The 22,160-nt window shown below is 46.6% G+C and overlaps 1 protein-coding gene across 5 annotated transcripts in view; it reads left to right on the top strand.

Moving 5' to 3' along the window:
• Positions 1–13,474: 13,474 nt before the first annotated feature.
• Positions 13,475–22,160, top strand: part of MYO1C (myosin IC) — a 135,010-nt gene continuing 126,324 nt past the window's right edge. Inside the window, exon 1 of one of the 5 annotated variants that reach the window (XM_044283864.1) lies at positions 13,475–13,581. Coding sequence is in view for 2 of the 5 variants with exons in the window: in XM_044283859.1 (XP_044139794.1) it covers positions 13,587–13,631 (45 nt within the window). In the remaining 3 variants the exon portion in view is untranslated. Of the gene's footprint in view, positions 13,632–14,638; positions 14,662–22,160 lie in introns of those variants that run through there. The other 4 variants (XM_044283863.1, XM_044283859.1, XM_044283858.1 and 1 more) reach the window with 4 other exon arrangements.

The following is a 22,160-nucleotide window of genomic DNA, read 5'->3' as shown; positions in this document are numbered from 1 at the left end:
AGGAGTACAGTGCATGTTTAAATTGCTCACAGTATTTGCACAGGAATCCATTTTCTGGATAGTGCAAAGTCTTTTCTATTCTCGAAAAAATGGAACTCAGAATAGAGTGTATACCTACTGGAGAGATCATTCGCCTCGTCAACCATGATGGAGACTCTGTGTGCCCCAACTGCAAAATGGTAAGACTCTGCATTTCTTTATGTTATTTGCTTGCTTAGTTTTGGAGCATCCATGTTGTTTGGTTACTATGTGTTTTAACGGTTTGTTGTATCACACTGTTGGATATCCAGTGATATTTCTATCTTCTCCGTCTTCAATATGTCGTAATTTGTTATTCCTGCACACCTTAAATTAGGAGACTCTAAGCACAATCCTGTTATTGTTTAATGCTACCTTCCGCTTATGGATGTTGTCTGGATAGCAGAGATTAGGAATGATTATGAAACGCGTTAGTCAAACAACCGGTCAGAGTGATGTGCAACATACTGGTATGTATCAGTCTCTAGAGAGGAGCTGGTTGGAGAGCTAAGGTCTACATGTCCAGATACTGAGCTTCTTACCTGTAAGAAGGCAACAATCGCATATCCAGACATAATGAGTTGACAAATGTATGGCCTATGTTGGGCATGCGGGTGCCCACTATAAATACTTAATGCAAATAAGTAAGGGCATTATAAACATGACCAATATCTACCATGCATATTTCATTTTAGTTTGTGCCTACAAAGACGACATGGTAATAATTCCCATCAATTTCAATGTTATGCTTAGAATAAACATTTGCCTGTGGCTTACAGGACATGCTTGGAGTTGTAGTCTTGCAGCAGCTGCAGAGCCATGAGTTGGAAATCCTTAATTTAAGGCAGGAGTGAAGAACCTTTTTCTGGTCTGAGGGCTACACTGTCATACTGAACTTCCAAGGACCACACTAAAACGTATATATGCCATTCATGCCTGAAATGTGCAGGTTTCACTATCAGGAGAATGGGGGTCCCCTTCTAACCCAATCTGGACTCCAGAAAAGAGGAGATCATCAATGTATGCAGATTATGAGTCTTGTGATACACCCTAGCAACTCTCACAACCTGCAGTATTGAGCTGCATGCATAGACACCCCCTCTCTGGCACATATACTCTTTCAAGGATTTCCATACAAGGGGCAAGGAACCCCATTCTCCTTATATATCCCAGATAGTTATATATCCATATAGTTATAGGGTCCAACACGTCCTGTACATGGGGAATGTCTCTATTTTTAGGCTTTACAATAAAATCATTTTTTCCTTAAAGGGGTTGTCTCATCTGAGACATTGGTGGCATATCTCTAGGATATGCAGCCAACATCAGATAGGCGTAGGACCCATCTCCAGGACAGGCTTCTGAAAGTGAAGGAGAGCGCACCGTGCATGCCCTCCGTTCATTTCTATGGGAGTTCTGAAAATAGATGAGTGAGCTTGCTTGGCTATTTTCAAAAGTCCCATAGATATGAATGCACCGTGCAAGAGCAGCTACCACTGCGTTCGCTTCTATGAGACTGCCGGAGATAGATGGCCTGGTTATTTTCATAGCTCACATGCGCAGCTGCTCTTCACCACTCACTTCAGGGGTCCTGTTCTGAGATAGGTGTGGGTCTCAAATGGGGGGGGGGTGCGATATGCTACCAGCATCTCAGATGAGACAACAAGCAAAATTGGGTACTGATCTATTTTTATGTGTGTGTGTTTGTCTCCTTGGAATTATCACTGGCTTTTCAATAAAAATAAAATAAAATCCTGTGAATGAAGTATGTTACTTCTTTGGGGCTCAGTAAGGCCTAATGCATGTATGTATATCGTTTTCTAAAATTGGAAATCATATATAATATTAATCAATCTTCATATTAAAGGTGTTTTTTTTAAGTTCTGTGAATATGAGGGTGTGTGGATTACAATCAGAAAATATTGTACGCATTGTAGAACTGCTGTGGATTTCACAAAAAAACATAGTGCGTCATTTACTATTCTGAAATATGCCTAAATTAGGCGTATTTAAGGCACAGATGGTGGCGCAACGGTTATTTGCGCTGCTATCTGTGATTTTCGCCCTGCTCATGCCAGGTCTAAAATTGCAGGTGGGGAAGGAGTTCCCGTCTCATTGATCATTTTCTACGCCTGTTTTAGGCATAGAAAATGGTCTAAATGTAAGACAGCAAGGAAGATGTCTTACACTTAGGACTGGTTCTGGATAGGCCGCACCTCTACATAACTTCAGCTGTACCACCGCCAGCGCAGGGCCTTATTAAAACCAGCGTCTAAAACGCTAGTCTTAATAAATGTGCCTCAGAATACTTAAGTCATTTATCACTTCTCTTCCCTCTTCCCCCAGAGGTCTTGTATGACCTTATGGGGGACGCAAAGTGCAAAATAAAAAATAAAAAAAATAAAACAATAAAGTGTTTAAAAATAATAATAATCCCCAATTAAGTAATTAAAAAAAAGTTTAAAAAACTAATAAAATAGACATATTTGTATTGCCATGTCTGTAATGACGGCTCTATAAATATATCACATGGTCCACCCCGTCCAATAAACACCCATCACCTCATCCCCAAAAAAATTATCCCCTACATAAGAAAATCGCAAAAAAAAAATAAAGCTCTCAGAACATGGAGACATTAAAACTAATTTTTTTTTGTTTAAAAAATGCTATTATTGTGTTAAAGTGAAATAATTTAAAAAATGTATACATATTAGGTATCGCCAGCTCTATAAAAATATCACATAACCTAACCCCTCAGATGCACACCATAAAAAAATAAAAATAAAAACAGTGCTAAAAATACATTTTTTGTCACCTCACATCACATAAAGTGCAACACCAAGTGATCAAAAAGGCGTATGCCCCCCAAAATAGTAGCAATCAAATCGGCACCTCATCCTGCAAAAAATAAAAAAGCTATGCTAGTCAGACTATGGAGACACTAAAACATGATTTTTTTTTTTGTTTACTAAAACATGATTTTTTTTTTGTTTATAAAATGTTATGAGGTATCCCTTTCTTTTTTAAAAGCAGAGAAATGGAAATTTTGAAAATTGCTAATTTTTCAAAATTCTTGGTACATTTTGGATTATTTTATAAATAATGGTGAAATATAGACTCAAATTTACCACTTTCATGAAGTACAATGTGTCACGAGAAAACAATTTCAGAATGGCTTGGATAAGTAAAAGCGTTCCAAAGTTATTACCACATAAAGTGACAATGTCAGATTTGCAAAATTAGGCCTGGTCAGGAAGAGGGAAATGGCCCGGATGTGAAGTGGTTAAAGAGGCTCTGAGCTCCGTTGAGAATAGCAGCTTCTTTCAAGCCAGTCTCGTCACATTCACTGGTCCCATGGCCTAGGCGCAGCTACAATACCAAGCATAACCGCTATGAAATGTACGGCGCTGTGCTTACTAAGCTGTAAGGAGGCCGACCTCTTCAAACAGCTGAATGGAGCAGGTGCTGGGAGACCCCCTACTAGTCAGATACTGATTCCCGAGGATAGGCCATCAATATTAGGCCTCTTTCACACGACAGTTCTTTTTTTTTTCTTTTACGGGCCGTTTTTTGTGTTCCGTATACAGTCCTTATACGGAACCATTCATTTAAATGGTTCTGCAAAAAACCCAGAATGTACTCCGTATGCATTCCGTTTCCGTATTTCCGTTCCGTTGAAAGATAGAACATGTCCTATTATTGCCTGCAAATCACGTTCTGTGGCTCCGTTTAAGTCAATGGGTCCGCAAACAAAACGGAACACATACGGAAAGGCATCCGTATGGCTTCCGTATCCGTTTCCGCGGAACCATCTATTGAAAATTTTAATTTTTTTTGTAATTACTGTATACTGTATATGCCATACGGAGAAACGGAAGCACAACGGAAACAAAAAACGGAACAACGAATCCGTTTAAAACAGACCGCAAAACACTGAAAAAGCCATACGGCCGTGTGAAAGAGGCCTTAAACTGCAGCATTATGATTTCATGGAGACCAATTATGTGATAAAATAGATATTTTAGAACAACAACAAAAAAAACTCTACTTCTCACTAAATAGCCATTTATTTATTCCGAATTATAAACTCTACTTAATAAGATCACACAAAAGAATGAAGAGCTCAGACACAAATTTATGTAATTAAAGGTGTTTTCTGGGATTTTAATTTTGATGACCTATCCTCAGGATAGGCCATCAATATCAGATTGGCGGGGGTCCAACATCCGAGACCCCTGACGATTTGCTGGGACAGGGAATGGGACAGCTTGTAGTTACACGTGATCACAGCTGCGACGTTGACGGCGAGAAGGTAAACAATGAAGAGAAGGCAGCGCTCACGCCTTCTCTTCAAACAGCTGATCGGTGGGAGTGTCGGGTGATGGACCTCCGCCAATCTAATATTGATGACCTATCCTGAGGATAGGTTATCAATATGAAAATCCCGGGAAAACCCCTTTAGGTGTATATGACTAAGGCCTCATGCACACGACCGTTGTTTTATTCCGTGTCCGATGTTACGTTTTCCGTGATTTTCTGCGGACCCATTGACTTTCAATGGGTCAGTTGAAAACTCGGCTAATGCACCGTTTGTCATCCGCGTCTGTGATCCGTGGTTCCAGTCCGTCAAAGAAATATAACCTGTCCTATTATTTTCGCGGAAAACGGTTTGCCGACCCATTCAAGTCAATGGGACCGCTAAAAAACACGGAGGCACACACGATTGTTCCGCGCGTCCGCGTCCGTTTTTTTTCCTATCATTTGCATGGCAAACCTGTCTTTGATTTTTTTTTACTTTCCTTTATGTCTGTTGATCCTCCAAAAATAAAGGAAGACACACGGAAACAAAAACGGTAATGGATCACGGAACAACGGAACCCCATTTTGCGGAACGGAACACAACGGTTGTGTGCATGAGGCCTAAGGGCTCATGCTGTGCGCATCGGACCGCCCACGGGACTATTGTCCTGCACTCATATGATATTATGAGTGCGGGACAATAGCCCAGTGGGTGGCCAGATGCGCACAGCATCATAGTAACCTATGATGCTGTGCGCTCCCGTGCGCACGATGTATGCCGGTCCGGGGCATATGGCCCACTCACGGACCGTATGTCTCGGAGGGCATACAGTCGAGTGCATGAGCCCTAAGGGTGAGTTCACAGCACTGCTGTGTATTTCGATTGATCCGTTAGAGGAGCAGAACCATGAAAATAACGTGAGTGGCGGATCATAAGTGAGATGAACAGAACTGTGTTGCTCCGCTGGGCTCCCTTGATGTCAACATCTGGTTTGACATCGTTGAGGCAGTGACCGACTCCTCTTACATAGTGACAAATAGTCACATGATGCAACGGGATACGGTCTCCGCTGTGGCTGGTAAATGGCTGCAATGATGTCAAACTGGATATTGACATCAAGCGAGCCAAGTCGAGCATCATAGGCCTGGAGAGGAAGGAGAGGGGAGGAGGTAAGTTATCTTTACTTTACAGGTCCGGCTGAGAGTGGTGCTATTCCTGCACAACCCCTTTAAGCATCTGTCAGCAGTCTTGCACCTACGAGCAATACGAGCCCATATGAACATAGGACCATCACAGATGCCTTCAGCTGCCAAGTGCACATGTAACAGGTCAGCCGGTGGCATAGGTACAAATCTGCTGACAGATGCCCTTTAAGAATGGGCTAGATCATGAGCCCCAGTGACTCAATGCACATTTTGCACTGCTTCGTCAACGGGTGTTGGTGGGGCTACTGTAGCTCCATTTCATTACCTGTTATTTCTTGGGCCCCATCCTCTGGATAGGTCAACAGTATCTGATCGGTGGGGGTCCGACACCAAGGACCCCTGCCGATCAGCTGACTGAGAAGGCAGCGGTGCTCCTGTGAATAATGCGGCCTTCTCACAGTCTTCCCGGCACAGCGCAGTACATTGTATAGCGGCTGTGCTTTCTATCGCTCAGCCCTTTTGATGCTTCAGGTTCTGACAGGAACAGAGCTATAAGACCTTGATGACTAAGGTGGCCAAAAAGAAGCTTCTGTACCAGATGAGGCGACCAATGCTACAAATAATGCTTCATTATAATCTGTTGGGAGATCTGTAGTAAATTTTGCATTGGGGTTCAGGGGCTTCAACTACAGTACATAGGGTCCTGCGTTCGGCCAGAGCTGCAGGCATGCCCAACCTGCAGCTCTTCAGATGTTGCAAAACTACAACTCCCAGCATGCCTGGAAAGCCTACAGCAGAGCATGGTGGGAGTCGTAGTTTTGCAACATCTGGAGGGCTGCAGGTTGAGCATCCCATAGTCTGCTACCTCATCTACAGAACCTTCACCCTGGGTTCACACCTGAGCGTTCCGAAAGGAGCGCTCTGTATGCGCGATTGTACGGGCGTTTACAATCGCGCATACAGAGACAGGCGAACACACATTGTCGCGCGTTCCCGAATATCTATGTACGGGAACGCGCGACAAAACGCCCCAAAAAAGCTCAAGAACTTGTTTGAGCGTTGGGCGTTTTACAGCGCGATCGTACGCGCTGTAAAACGCCCAGGTGAGAACCATTCCCATAGGGAAGCATTGGTTTCTCCTTGTTGAGCGTTTTACAGCGCGTAGGAACGCGCTGTAAAACGCTCAGGTGTGAACTTACCCTAAGTTCACACCTGAGCGTTTTACAGCGCGTTCAAACGCGCTGTTAAACGCTTAACACATGAAAACCAATGCTTCCCTATGGGGATGGTTCTCACCTGGGCGTTTTACAGCGCGTACGCTGTAAAACGCCCGACGCATAATCAAGTACTTGAGCTCCTTTGGGGCGTTTTGACGCGCGTTTGTGGCCATAGGACACTGCAGTCAATCACACAAACGCGCGTCAAATGCGCGTTTACTATTACAAAAAACGCGCATAAAACGCGCGTTTGAGAAACGCTCAGGTGTGAAAGCAGGGTTAGGGTCAGACATTTGGCTACAAGGTTGGACTTTTCTGCTCCACTAGGGATGGAATCTTCTGGTAGACACTGTTGAGATGTTCCACACCGTGTCATGTTAGCTATGCTATGTCTCCTCTTGTATTACAGCACATAGTCATTCAGACAGGCACGCTAACACAGCTTGCCGGAGGCAGGATCCATCAGGGGCTGGGGCACTTCAGAAGGACATGGAGGTACAGCAGGACCCCGTGGAAGTGCCATGGGTGCCTTATTACAGCTCTGTACAACTCAAGCCATAATAATCTTGCATACATGAGGACTATGGCTACATGCACACGACTGTATGTGTTTTGCGGTCCGCAAATTGCAGATCCGCAAAAAAAAAAAAAATGGATAACGTCCGTATGCCATCCGTTTTTTTTTTTTGCGGATCCATTGTAACAATGCCTTAAACGGACAAGATAGGACATGTAATATATTTTTTTGCGGGGCTACGGCACAGACATACATTTTTTGCGGACCCACTGAAATGAATGGGTCCGCATCCTAACCGCAAAAAAAAACGGAACAGACGCGGAAACAAACAACGTTCGTGTGCATGTAGCCTTAGTAAATTAACTAATAAAATCAGTTTAAAAAAAATGTATAAAATTTTGTTTTATCTAACAAAAAAAAATCCACAAGTGGCGTAAAATCTGCAGATTTTTTGCAGCAGAATTGTGTGCAGAAAATTTACGGCGTTTACGGTGCTTTTACCCTGCCAGTTTTCTGCACTTTTGTGTTTTTAGTGTTTTTTTTTGCAGTTTTTTTGTTGTAAAAATGCCAGCTCGAGACATTAGCTGAAGATCTATGAGAAATATGAAATAAAGGTTGTTTTTTTTTTCTTTTTGTTACTGACGTTTGTCTTGGAATTTTTTGTCTTTCCGGCTTCTTCTGCCAATACCTTTTGTATACGGCAAAACGCCAGAGCCAGGTTTATGAGTCCACACTGGAGTTCTCACGCAACGTGACGTGGTGTGGATTTTAAATCTGCAGCATGTCCGTTTATGTTGCGGATGTCCCCCTTTTGAAATTCAGAGGGTGAAATCTGCAGCGTTTCCGTGCCGCAATTCGCTGCAAGACCCGCTATGTGTGACCATACCCTAGGGGTACGGTCACAAGGGGTCACATATGGATTTGTCACATATTTTATCATATGCATTACAGGCAAAGGGTGAAATCCCCCAAGGAAATCCACATCATAAATTGACATGAAAGGTAATCATCCTCTCCAGACTTTTCTGTGGATGTAACTGTTTATGCAACCAAAAAGATGTGCAGTTTATGCAACCAAAATTTTGGCGCAAACGCCACTCCAGAATCCTGGCGGCGGCTGCTGCGTGGTGGTCTGCCTCCCATAGTTTTTGCGTGGCCTGTGGTTTAAAGTTATGACTGCGCTAAGATGAAACACGTCCCTTCTTGGTTTGGTGGGCGGACAAATGTCATGGCGGGGGTATGCTTGTGGTTTAGGTCCATTCAATGGAGCCAAGCCGTGAATAGATCTGTGGCATCCAAAGTGAACAACCGCAGAATACACACTCGATATTGACATCGTCACCATCCACCATTTGAACATACCCTTAAAAGGGTTGTCTCACTTCAGCAAATGGCATTTATCATGTAGAGGAAGTTAATACCAGGCACTTACTAATGTACTGTGATTGTCCATATTGCTTCCTTTGCTGGCTGGATTCATTTTTCCATCACATTAGGCCTAAGGCCTCATGCACATGACAGTGTTTTTTTTAACTGTCAGTGATTTGGCTTCAGTGGTCCGTGTCCGATTTTGCTTCAGTTGTTTCCTTGTGTCTTCCTTTTCTTTTGTCTGACAGGGGAAAAAAAAGGAAGGTTAATGAAAAGCGTAATTTTATTGCACCAAGGTCTTGTAGAAAAAATGGGACACGGACGCGGACACGGATGACATACCAGTTGTGCATCCGTTTTTTTTGACGGACCCACTGACTTGAATGGGTCCGTCCTCTGTTTTCCACTGACAAGAATAGGACAGGTTATATTTTTTGGACGGACTGGAATCATGGATCATAGACGCAGAGAAAAAACTATCAGTTTTTTTCACAGTTCCATAGAAATTAATGGGACCTCCGCTAAACTGTGAAAAATGACGTAACGGACGTGGATGCACACAACGGTCGTGTGCATGAGGCCTTATTCACACAGTCAGTGTTTGGCCAGTGAATGGAGGCAACACAGACATATGGTATAAGGGATCTGCACCTGTTCTTTGTTTAGAGCCGTACCTGGTTTTGGCTCAAATTCACTGATGAAAATCACTGACAAACACTGACTATGTGAATAAGGCCTCATGCACACGACAGTATTTTTTCACGGTCCGCAAAAACGGGGTCCGTAGGTCCGTCATCCGTGACCGTTTTTTTCGTCCGCGGGTCTTCCTTGATTTTTGAAGGATCTACGGACATGAAAAAAAAAGTCGTTTTGGTGTCCGCCTGGCCGTGCGGAGCCAAACGGATCCGTCCTGAATTACAATGCAAGTCAATGGGGACGGTTCCGTTTGACGTTGACACAATATGGTGCAATTGCAAACGGATCCGTCCCCCATTGACTTTTAATGTAAATTTAGGAGTCCCTTTATACCATCGGATCGGAGTTTTCTCCAATCCGATGGTATATTTTAACTTGAAGCGTCCCCATCACCATGGGAACGCCTCTATGTTAGAATATACTGTCGGATATGAGTTAGATCGTGAAACTCAGATCCGACAGTATATTCTAACACAGAGGCGTTCCCATGGTCATGGGGACGCTTCAGGTTAGAATATACTAAAAAACTGTGTACATGACTGCCCTATGCTGCCTGGCAGGTGGGCAGACTCCCCCCCCTCCCCCTGTTTTTAACTCATTAGTGGCCAGTGCGGCCACCCCCCCCTGTAGTTAACTCATTGGTGGCCAGTGCGGCCGGCCCCCCCTCCCTCCCCTGTAGTTAACTCATTGGTGGCCAGTGGGCTCCCCCTCCCTCCCCTGTAGTTAACTCATCGGTGGCCAGCCCCCCCTCCCCTGTAGTTAACTCATTGGTGGCCAGTGGGCCCCCCTCCCTCCCCTGGAGTTAACTCATTGGTAGCCAGTAGGCCCCCCCTCCCTCCCCTGTAGTTAACTCGTTGGTGGCCAGTGGGCCCTCTCCCCTCCTTCCCCCTCCTAATTAAAATCTCCCCCCCTATCATTGGTGGCAGTGGAGAGTACCGATCGGAGTCCCAGTTTAATCGCTGGGGCTCCGATCGGTAACCATGGCAACCGGGATGCTACTGCAGTCCAGATTGCCATGGTTACTTAGCAATTTGTAGAAGCATCATACTTACCTGCGAGCTGCGATGTCTGTGTCCGGCCGGGAGCTCCTCCTACTGGTAAGTGACAGATCATTAGGCAATGCACCGCACAGACCTGTCACTTACCAGTAGGAGGAGCTCCCGGCCGGACACAGACATCGCAGCTCGCAGGTAAGTATGATGCTTCTACAAATTGCTAAGTAACCATGGCAGTAGCGTCCCGGTGGCCATGGTTACCGATCGGAGCCCCAGCGATTAAACTGGGACTCCGATCGGTACTCTCCACTGCCACCAATGATAGGGGGGGAGATTTTAATTAGGAGGGGGAGGGAGGGGAGAGGGCCCACTGGCCACCAACGAGTTAACTACAGGGGAGGGAGGGGGGCTGGCCACCAACGAGTTAACTACAGAGGAGGGGGGGGGCCCACTGGCTACCAATGAGTTAACTACAGGGGAGGGAGGGGGGCGGCCGCACTAGCCACCAATGTGTTAACTACAGGGGGGGGGGGGGAGCCTGGCAGCAGGGGGCAGTCATGTACACAGTTCTTTTAGTATATTCTAACCTGAAGCGTCCCCATCACTATGGGAACGCCTCTGTGTTAGAATATACTGTCGGATCTGAGTTTTCACGAAGTGAAAACTCAGCTCTAAAAAAGCTTTTATGCAGACGGATCTTCGGATCCGTCTGTATGAAAGTAACCTACGGCCACGGATCATGGACACGGATGCCAATCTTGTGTGCATCCGTGTTCTTTCACGGACCCATTGACTTGAATAGGTCCGTGAACCGTTGTCCGTCAAAAAAATAGGACAGGTCATATTTTTTTGACGGACAGGATACACGGATCACGGTCTCGGCTGCAAAACGGTGCATTTCACCGATTTTTCCACGCGAAAAAAACCCGGAAAACGGCACAACGGCCACGGATGCACACGACCGTTGTTCTGGTCCGCATCCGAGCCGCAGTTTTTCACTTCAATGGGGCTACAAAAGATGTCCTATAGCATGTCCTATTCTTGTCCGTTTTGCAGACAAGAATAGGCATTTCTACAATGGGCTGCCTGTTCTGTTCCGCAAATTGCGGAAGGCACACGGGCGGCTTCCGTGTTTTGCAGATCCGCAATTTGCGGACTGCAAAAAACGGAACGGTCGTGTTCATGAGGCCTTAGACCATATGCAGCGGTTATGACCGACCACCCTGCAATTGAGCAGCGGTGGCCGTTCATCCAAATTATAGGAAAAAGCGCCAGCCTCTCCAGCGGCCGGGACCATGAGGGGGTGCTCAAGCTTACATGCGTAGCAGCTCCTGGCCACGTCATATCTCCACTGCAGCAGTGGTCGTAACCATGGAAACAAGCAATGTAGAATGTGAGGGAAAAATGAAGGAGGCAATATGGATAATAACAATACATTAGTAAGTGCCTCTACATGATAAATGCCATTTGCCAAAGTGAGACAAACCCTTTAGGACCGGGCCTGTGCTGCGGACCGCGAATTGTGGACACAGGACCGATTCACTTGAATGGGGTCCGAGATTTGCTTTGCAAAAAAAGTAGTGCATGCAAGGATGGAAAACCATGGAAGCACTCCGTAGTTCTGTGCCTCCATTCCACACCGGACCTTCCGGATTGTGGACCCATTCAAGTGAATGGGTCCGCATCCGTGATTTAGTGCACAAACGGCCGGTGCCCGTATATTGCAGACCCACTGTTTGCGGGCCACAATACGGGCCCGAAAAGGGTCGTGTGCATGAGGCCTTAAAGGGAACCTGTCACCAGGATTTGATGTATAGAGCTGAGGACATGGGTTGCTAGATGGCCGCTAGCACATCCGCAATATCCAGTCCCCATAGCTCTGTGTGCTTTTATTGTGTAAAAAAACTGATTTGATACATATGGAAATTACCCTGAGATGAGTCCTGTCTCTGACTCATCTCACGTACAGAACTCATCTCAGGGCAATTTCCATATGTATCAAATTGTTTTTTTGACACAATAAAAGCACACAGAGCTATGGGGACTGGGTATTGCGGATGTGCTAGTGGCCATCTAGCAACCCATGTCCTCAGCTCTATACACAAAATCCCGGTGACAGGTTCCCTTTAAGGCCTCATTCACACATACATGGATTTTCACAGACCACATGTGAACCCGGCCTGCCAAGTGCATGGCGTCATTGGTTGCTATGACGCCGCGGGCTTTGTACCGCCGCTGCTGTACAGTAATACACTTGTATGATCTATACAAGTGTATTACTGTACAGCGGCACGAAGCACACGGCGTCACAGCAACCAATGACGCCATGCACTCGGCAGGCCGGGTTTTTTACGGACCATGTATGTGTGAATGAGGCCTAAGGGCTCATGCACACAAATGTTTATTGCGTTCAGTATACTGGCCGTTTTTTTAGTTCAGTATGCGTTACTTATACCGAACCATTCATTTCAATGGGGGTCAGCAAAAAAAAAACTGAAGTGTCTCCGTGTGCATTCCGGTTTTCTGTTCTGTTCAAAGATAGAACATGTCCTATTATCACGTTCCGTGGCTCTATTCAAGTCCATGGGTCCGCAAAAAAAATGGAACACATACGGAATGTGCTCCGGATGTCTTCCGTATCCGTTCCGTTTTTGTGGAACAATTTATTGGAAATATTATGCCCAGCCCAATTTTTTTCTATTCAATTACTGTATACTGTAAATGCCATACGGAAAAAACGGAACCGGAAACACTACTGAAACAAAAAATGGAAAAACGGATCCGTTAAAAACTGCCTGCAAAACACTGAAAAAGCCATACGGTCGTGTGCATGAGCCCTAAGGGTAAGGCCACACAGTCAGGTTTCCTGATGCAGTTTTGGCAGCCAAAATTGGGAGAGGATCATAAAAGGAGAGAAAGTATAAAGGACAGACAGGGACTTGGGCAGTTTTGGCCTCCAAAGCCAGGAAACCTGACCGTATGACCTGTACCCAAAAGTATAGGGATTCTGTGGTGTATCCACTGTTACAAGAGGCTTGCGGAACAGTATCTGCCTGTCCCTTACTAGAGAGGGTGCAATGCCCCAGTGACGAGGGCACTCCCTGACTACACAACGAGCGCTCCTGCGGACTGCAGTGGGTGTCTACACGTCATGTACATTCTCACTGTTATATGCGGGGTCAAAACGGGAGGAGCTAGCGGAGGCCACGCCCCGTCCATTTGGAAGCTCACCCGGGCTGCGCATGCGCTGTAACTGAGAGGCCGGGACTGTCCCAGAGAAAGAGTTGTGGTCTCCCGGCGGAGCCTCATAGTGACCTGTACTCAGGTGAGATGCCGGGGAACTGGGGGCACGGTGGCCGGGTGCCGGGAGCCATGGTGAGCAGCCACGTTTAAAATAGCGCATGAGCTTGTGAGAGACTGTGTGAATGGAGCCCCAGTGTGAGTCCCTGTGCGGCTCTCACAGAGGGGCGAGTCGTGTGCTGGGTTCGGCTTGTGTCAGGTAGGAGTCTTTAGCTGGACTACAGGTCGCAGCATAACCGCCCCGCACCTACTTCTAACCATGGTGGGGGGTGTATACATGTAATAGCTACGTCACAGTCTGTCAGTGTGAGGCTGGGGGCGGCTTCATCCAGAGTAGGTGCTGGAGGCTGGGGGGAGGCTGGGGGCACCTTCATCCACAGTGGGTGCTGGAGACTGAGGGGAGGCTGGGGGCACCTTCATCCACAGTGGGTGCTGGAGACTGAGGGGAGGCTGGGGGCACCTTCATCCACAGTGGGTGCTGGAGACTGAGGGGAGGCTGGGGGCACCTTCATCCACAGTGGGTGCTGGAGACTGAGGGGAGGCTGGGGGCACCTTCATCCACAGTGGGTGCTGGAGACTGAGGGGAGGCTGGGGGCACCTTCATCCACAGTGGGTGCTGGAGACTGAGGGGATCTGTGTGTATTATGTATATGTGCCCCCATCCTCTGTACAGTGCCATAGAATGAATGGTAATAATTACATGAATGGGAAAGTAACATATACATAGTGCGGATTGTTTAGGGGCACCCTATGGCAGTGTTCACATGTCATAGTCGGTTTTCTTCTGTTTCATATGAGGTTTTGGAAAGGGGGGCACCCCCCCTCCTCCACTTGGTGTATTTTAGGTTGAAGGTGTGCAGGGAACGGTCATATGCTAATCCCTTAGGGTGTGGTAAGATAGGTGCTCCTACCGAAAAATGGAGTTCACGTCCCAGTCAGGGCACCCATGAGAGGCTTTCCCAAAGTGCGCTGTATTCTATGCCGTCTGACACCCCTTATCATACAGCGTGCAGCATTTATAGGTGCCACCCTCAGTGCCCAGGGCAGCACTATCTGCAAATACTGCCAGGAGAGCCTTGTGAAGGAGTCGCTGTCAGCTTGTACAGTAGGAATAATAGTGTTTTTTTTTTATTTTTGTTGTTTTTTATATAATTTTTATTCTAGATTTTTTTTTTTTATTGCTATTTACTTTTTTTTTTTATTTGAGTAAAAGCCTTGGTGAAGTTTCGGAGTCTCCTGTTAGTTGCTTATTAACAGGAAAGTGAGGTGTGCCAACACAGATCCTGAGTGTGCGGCTGCTGCCTGCGTTATGTGCCATGTGCATGTCTATAGCTAGGGGCCGGGCGAGATGTGGCAGTGGGTAGCAGTCTTTTGTTGCCTATGCTGTTTGTGTTATACAATAGGCAGCCGGGCACGCGTCTTTGTTGCTTGCATTTTGCTCACTTCCTACGCTGGCACGGGGCACGCCGGTGGTATGCGGGCAGGCCTGTGTGGGCCTCCCCTGTTATTCTGACTTCCAGAAATAGTCCGGCAGCTGTGCTTGTCCCCGGCTGTTCCCTCACCACGGGGCAAGCTCTGTCCTGGTCATGCTTGTTTTTACTGTGGCATTGTACCCTTGTTTTATCTGACAAGAAGGAAGCTGGTATAAACGTTCCCGTGCCAGTAATGGGTGCAGATAACTGGGCATTTCTGCCGCTGATTTGTCAGTTTTCTTTGCAGTTACTATATCTACATGGTATTTGACTTAAAATATGCAAAGTCTGCCTGACTAGAACCAATGTAATGATATACCGCACTTTGTATTGCCGTCCTATAGTGCTCTGAGCAGTAGATCGGGGCTGCAGGTCTGCCGATGGTTCTCTAATAATCGTTGATAATGACGTATACATTTGCTTGTGCCATATTCCACAATCCAAAAAGTGAGACTTGCACGACTTGAGTCCGTAGAGGACTGGTATGTGTGCTATAACTTACCTTTAGGGCACACGGACATGGAAAGAAAATACGTTTTTATTTTTTTGTTTTTGTTTTTTGTGGACCGTATGCAGAACCATTCATTTCAATGGGTCTGCATAAAAAAAAGAGGGAGGCTACTCTGTGTCCGTTCCACAAAAACAAAAAAATGTCCTATTAGGCTCCATTCACACGTTCGTAGAATGGGTCCGCATCCGTTCCGCAAATTGCAGAATGGGTGCAGACCCATTCATTCTCTATGGGGCAGGAATGGATGTGGACAGCACACGGTGTGCTGTCCGCATTTCCAGAGCACACCCCTAATCTTCTGGTCCGCGGCTTCGGAAAAAAATAGAACATGTCCTATTCTTGTCCGCAATTTGCGGATAAGAATAGACAGTACTATGGGGGTACTGGCCGAATGTATTGAGGAGCAGCAATACACTAAGGACGTGTGAATGGATCCTTATTGTCCGCATTACGGACAAGGATAGGACTGTTCTATTAGGGGCCAGCTGTTCTGTTCCACAAAATACAGAATGCACACGGACGTCATCAGTATTTTTTTGCAGACCCCAAGATACATAGGGTCGTGTTCATGAGGCCTTATCAGCCTGGGCAGTACCGCCTTCACGTTATTACGGTCTTGCGCCTATGAACATATCTCAGTGTGTGCCGCTGACTTACTGCTGACATATTCCACATTCCTTGCGAGATGTTAAGAGTACGGCAGGATGGCGTTATCTATATCAGGTATCTGTATTTGCACATTTACAGGGTTGCTGGAGTTATATTGACTTTAGAGCCGCACCCTCCGCACATCCTTACCAACATAATAATGTAGGTGTTGTAGGAAGCAAACATGGCACCCGTCACCTGCAGCACACGGACACCTGTGCACCTCTCTGATAGCGGGCTCCTACTTTTATTGCACTTGCCTAGTAGGGTCGGTGCTATACACTGTGCATAAATGATAAAAGTTGAGAAAAAAAGTGCATATTTAGCAGGAGTAGCTGGTGTGAGTTTTCTAGTAGCCGGGTAATGGGAATCTCCCTAGATTCTAGTATCAAACAATCTACTAAGGCTGGGTTCACACCTGAGCGTTTTACAGCGCGTTCCTACGTGCTGTAAAACGCTCAACAAGGAGAAACCAATGATTCCCTATGGGAATGGTTCTCACCTGGGCGTTTTACAGCGCGTACGATCGCGCTGTAAAACGCCCGACGCCCTAAGAAGTACATGAGCTTCTTTGGGGCGTCTTGTTGCGCGTTCCCGTACATAGACTTTCGGGAACGCGCGACAATGGGCGTTCTTGTCTCTGTATGCGCGATTGCAAACGCCGGTACAATCGCGCATACAGAGCGCTCCATCGCGAACGCTCAGGTGTGAACCCAGCGTAAAGGGCATCTGTCAGCAGATCTGTACCTATGGAACCGGCTGACCTGTTACATGTGCACTTGGCAGCTGAAGACATATGTGTTGGTCCCATGCTCATATGTGCCTGCATTGCTGAGAAGAATGATGTTTTATATATGCAAATAAGCCTCTAGGAGCAATGGGGGCGTTACCATTACACCTAGAGGCTCCACTTCCTCTACAACTGCCGCACCCTCTGCACTTTCACAGGATCAGGAGTGATGATGTTTTCACTGCCTGGTCCTGTTACCCAAAGTGCACAGGGGGTGGCAGGCGCAGAGAGAGCTGAGCCTCTAGGTGTAATGGTAACGCCCCCGTTGCTCCTAGAGGCTCATTTGCATATATTAAAACATTTCTCTCAGCAATGCGGGCACATATGTACATGGGACCAACACAGATGCCTTCAGCTGCCAAGTGCACATGTAACAGGTCAGTCACTTTCATAGGTACAGATTTGCTGACCGATGCCCTTTAAAGGTGGCCCTACACATTAGGTGTATATATGAAGGCTAGGAGGAATAGCTGCCGGTGGAACAAGTGTTTGGCTACCAGCTATCTAAGATATACGGCCACCTGTAAATGCTAGCAGCAGGTTGACTACCTGACTTCGGAGATTTGTCCGCCCTGATTATGAGAGCATTGCTTTGCAGCTCCTGCTGAGGCGCCTTTACTACTAGTACCAGTTCGGCCTACAAGGTTCGGGTTATTTAAGCATTCTGTTATGGATTCCGCTACCACGGATCATAACTTATGGTTCGTGGTAGCGGAAGCCATGACAGAGTTCTTGGACAACCCGAACCTTGTACGCTGAATTTGAAACACCTGTTCGCTCAACACTAGTAGCCACATCTCTGCCCAGGATCCCTATCCTACAGGAAACATTTACAAGGCTTCTTCCAACTATGGATGGCCCTGAAATCTAGTCTTAGGGTACCTTCACACTAGCGTTTTTCTTTTCAGTCATAGGGGTTCAATAGTATAATACTAGATAAGAACTGATGCGTTCAGGATGTCTTCAGTTCAGTCACTGAACGGCGTTTTGGACGGAGGAAATACCCCAGCATGCTGCAGTACTATCTCCGTCCAACATTCCGGATCAGGTGCCAGATCCAGCATTAAAAATACCACAATGCCGGAACCGTCCTTCCGTCTACAAATGCTGTCCGTTTGCATGCAGATTGCCGGCTACGGAACTGCTTGCCGGATCACTCTGCCACAAGTGTGAAAGTGGCCTTAGATCGCACCCAATTGTATGATACCATGTAAGGGTGCCTTCACACGTGGCAGATTGGAAAAGCGGTTCCATTCATATGAATGAGGTTTTATGCGTGCCCCATTAATCACAATGTAACTGAAAATCAGTTTCCAGAAATTTCTGAATCGTAATACCTTGCGTAGAGTACAGAAGACCCACGGTCAGGCAGGAGCTCGGTTATAGTCTGGGAAATGCGGCCATCACACGGAGCGTGTTCACTAGAGTAAATGCGCTCCGGTGATTCCGAGCCACACATCTTATGGTCGGACGCAACCACACCAGAGTCTATTCCGGATAGATGGACATATTGTAATGCACCCTAAGACATGGTCACCAGGAAGCTTGTCTTCTCTGCAGTTCATCACTCTTGCCAAACATTAGGTTCCTTTACTTTATGATGATGATACGGTCATGGTATAAACAAATCCTGTATCACTTCTCTTACCCCAAATCTCTTCTACCAGGATATCCTTCTTATTTTTCTCTAAAAATGTTGACTGACCTTATTAGACGTTCCTGTCATGCAATGTGATCGTTAAGCACAATATTAATTCTAGGCTGATCATGAATATGATTGTGGTCGGGAAGTACTTGATGGCTGCTGTTCTGTTCCTCTCCGCTTAATAGTGTGTCATTTGTCCTATTGAATTACAGTACAAGATAAGTGACATGCTTGTCTTCAAACTGGTTTATAGCTAGGGCCATGCCAGGCTAGGACTGGGAGGTCATGTGTTCAGGGCATACAATGGGCACCGTTGGCTCCCCAGCTGTTGTGAAGCTACAACTCCCAGCATGCTATAATATTAAAGGGGTTGTCCAGGTTCAGAGCTGAACCTGGACATCCCTCCATTTTCACCCCGGCAGCCCCCCTGACATGAGCATCGGAGCAGTTCATGCTCCGATGCTCTCTTTTGCCCTGCGCTAAATCGCGCAGGGCAAAGGCATTTTTCTGAGTTCCGGTGACATACCGGGCTCTCTATGGGGCTGACAGGCAGCCCGGTGACGTCACCGGCACTGATGGGCGGGATTTGGCTCTGCCCTAGCCAGTAAAACGGCTAGGGCAGCGCTAAAGTCCGCCCATTAGAGCCGGTGACGTCACCGAACACACTGTGTTTATTGAAAACACAAGAGCCTGTGCCCTGCGCGATCTAGCGCAGGGCACGGGAGCGCATCGGAGCATGAGATGCTCCGATGCCAGGCTCAGGGGGGCTGCCGGGGTGAAAATAAGGGTATGTCCGGGTTCAGCTCTGAACCCGGACAACCCCTTTAACCAGATATCTTATCTCTCCGGTCTTATCTCTCTAGATGCATACCCGTGCACAATGCGTTATTTCTGCTTTGCTCTAGATGTTAGAAATGTTCATATAAACCTTGCTAGGTTCTTTAATCTATGGTGGATACTTAGCTGGTGCCATAATACATCAGGCAGCTGGATATTCAGCTGGGCATAGTTCAGTAACAGCTGAAAGGCGCCCGCCTCTGTGATGGGTTAGCCCTAGTCACTATGGTTAGGAGTGAAAATACCAGTAATTGTTGTTGTGGTTGCCTGCCAGACCTCCATTGCTTATATATGGAGAATTGCATAATGAAACAAAGCTGCAATACCAAGCACAGCCACTGCAAAAAGTGGGGTGCTCTGCAGTACGGACCAATGCCATCTATGAAGAGGCTGCGGCCCTGGTCTCAGAATTGTTTCCATATTGATGGCCTATTCTATAGATGTCACCGCTCCTCCAAAGGCTGGTTCATATCTGACCGTTTCCATAGAGGAAAGTCACCCCAGTAATATTATGTTAGTACATTTCTCATAAATCGGCTTTCCCTTTGAGCTTTTCCATATTCATATGAAGCATATATTTATAGGACCCCTCCTCTTGTGCTGGAGAAATTCTAATACTGTACTAGTCAAACCAGTTACGGCAGTGGTTTATGTTGTAATGAACTTTTCCCCCACCGTCTCTTAAACTTTCACTCTCTGTAATCTTTCCTATTGATCTGGACTTTATTTCAGGAAATTTAGTTACTCCACCTAGATCCTTCCTACCTGAGGACTATGAGTCATTATCAGCAGCAGACTACATGTGCAGTTCCTGAAATAGTGCACCAAACATGTGGAAAGTACATCACATCCAGGGTGTCCTGCTTAGAACCGCTTTTGTAGAAGACTCCATCTTTGGATAAACACTTTGCACCTCATCAAATATTTCTTAGGCCTCGTTCACATCACCGTTTCTCTTTTCCGTTCTCCGGCTCCGTTGAGGAGCAGGAGAATGGAAAGGACGCATTCTGCAGATAACTGAGACCTAACTGAGCGTAACGGAGCCTAAAGACCCCATAGACTATAATGGGGTCCGTTCGGTGTCCGCTCAGAACATGATTTTTGAGCGGAGACGAAAGTCCATGCAGGTACCCCTCGCGCTCCTTGGTTTCATGAAGCTAAGGAGAAGTGAGGATGTAAGCAGCACCGTAGTGGCACGGCGGTGGCAGAGGGACCTTCACAGTAGTACAATTCCTGATCTCTCAGCGACTTTGGTTCTCAATCCGTGGAGTGACCCCTTCTGGATGCTGACACCTTGCTGGCCGCCGTCCTGCAGAGCTTTACTCTGATTTGTGATTGTTACCGGTTACAGTGTGTGCTTTTTATTGCTACACGTTTGCCATACTTTAAATATTTCACAGTTACTTCATGTATTGTGTTTTTATTATATTATTGTGACTAAGTGAGCTTGTAGGAAGCTTGCCATACTGCCCTGACGTTTACAGTAATGGGAAGAGGAAAAGGTTAAATTCTTGGTCAAATACCATTGAACTTGTTTTAAAGGGGTTCTGCACTTTGTTTTAACTGATGCTCTATCCTCTGGATAGATCATCAGCTTCTGATCGGCGGGGGTCAGTCACCCGACCCCCGCCGATCAGCTGTTTGAGAAGTCAGCGGTGCTCCAGCAGCGCCGCGGCCTTCTCACTGTTTACCGCCGACCCATTGACGTCACGACTAGTATCAACTATCGTGGGCGAGGCTAAGCTACATTCAAGTGAACAGGCGGTAAACAGTGAGAAGGCTGGAGCGCCGCAGCCTTCTCTAACAGCTGATCGACGGGGGTCCTGGGTATCGGACCCCTGCCGATCAGAAGCTGATGATCTATCCAAAGGATAGATCATCAGTTAAATAAAAGTGTAGAACCCCTTTAAGACAAGGTGCTGAATCATCTTGAAGTGACCACTCCTGTATGGGATTTGACAAGGGAGGCCAGATATCCATCCGTAGACAACTTTTTCAAGATGCTTGCCCCTCATCAGTACAGAGTAGCATTCTGGCTGGTTTAGTGCGATGCGTTGGAAGTGGCTTAGGCAGGGTGCAGAATCTCCTTAAGGCCTCTTTCACATGGGCATCGCGTGTGAGGGCCGAATAGGATGCGGGTGCGTTGCGGGAAAATCGTGTGAGTAGGTACACAATTGCAGTCAGTTTTGACTGCGATTGCGTTCCGATGTTCAGTTTTTATTGTGTGGGTGCACTGCGTCTTGCACGCGTGTGGTCCCCAGACCCGAACCCGAACTTCTTCTTCGGGTACTCTAGCCGTTGAGTACCTGCCAAAGGTATGATTAGAGGACATCCCATAGAAATTAACAACTCCTTTCATGCCAAAACGCATCTGGTTAAAGTGGTTGTCCATTCCTTTACAAGTGATGAGCTATCCTCCTCCCGTCACCCTGCACCCCCCAGACTACCTCCTGCAGTACCATAGAGAATGGAGTGGCAGAACGACTCCGCCTGCCGCTCATCAGGACTAGTACTTGGGGCCCCTGTTCTTGGGATAGGTGGAGGTCCCAGGGTTGGGACCCACACAATCAGTCAGTTGTCACCTATCCACTACTGGCACATGCCCTTTAAGCGGGGAAATTTATCGTCTTCTATGCGCCTGAAAAGTGGACTTTAAAAATCACAAACTACTTTTTTTTTTTTTTTATTGTCACATTTTCCA

This window comes from Bufo gargarizans, chromosome 3 (genome assembly GCF_014858855.1).
Source record: "Bufo gargarizans isolate SCDJY-AF-19 chromosome 3, ASM1485885v1, whole genome shotgun sequence".
NCBI classification, from domain to species: domain Eukaryota; kingdom Metazoa; phylum Chordata; class Amphibia; order Anura; family Bufonidae; genus Bufo; species Bufo gargarizans.
This window is presented reverse-complemented; position numbering and strand designations above follow the sequence as displayed.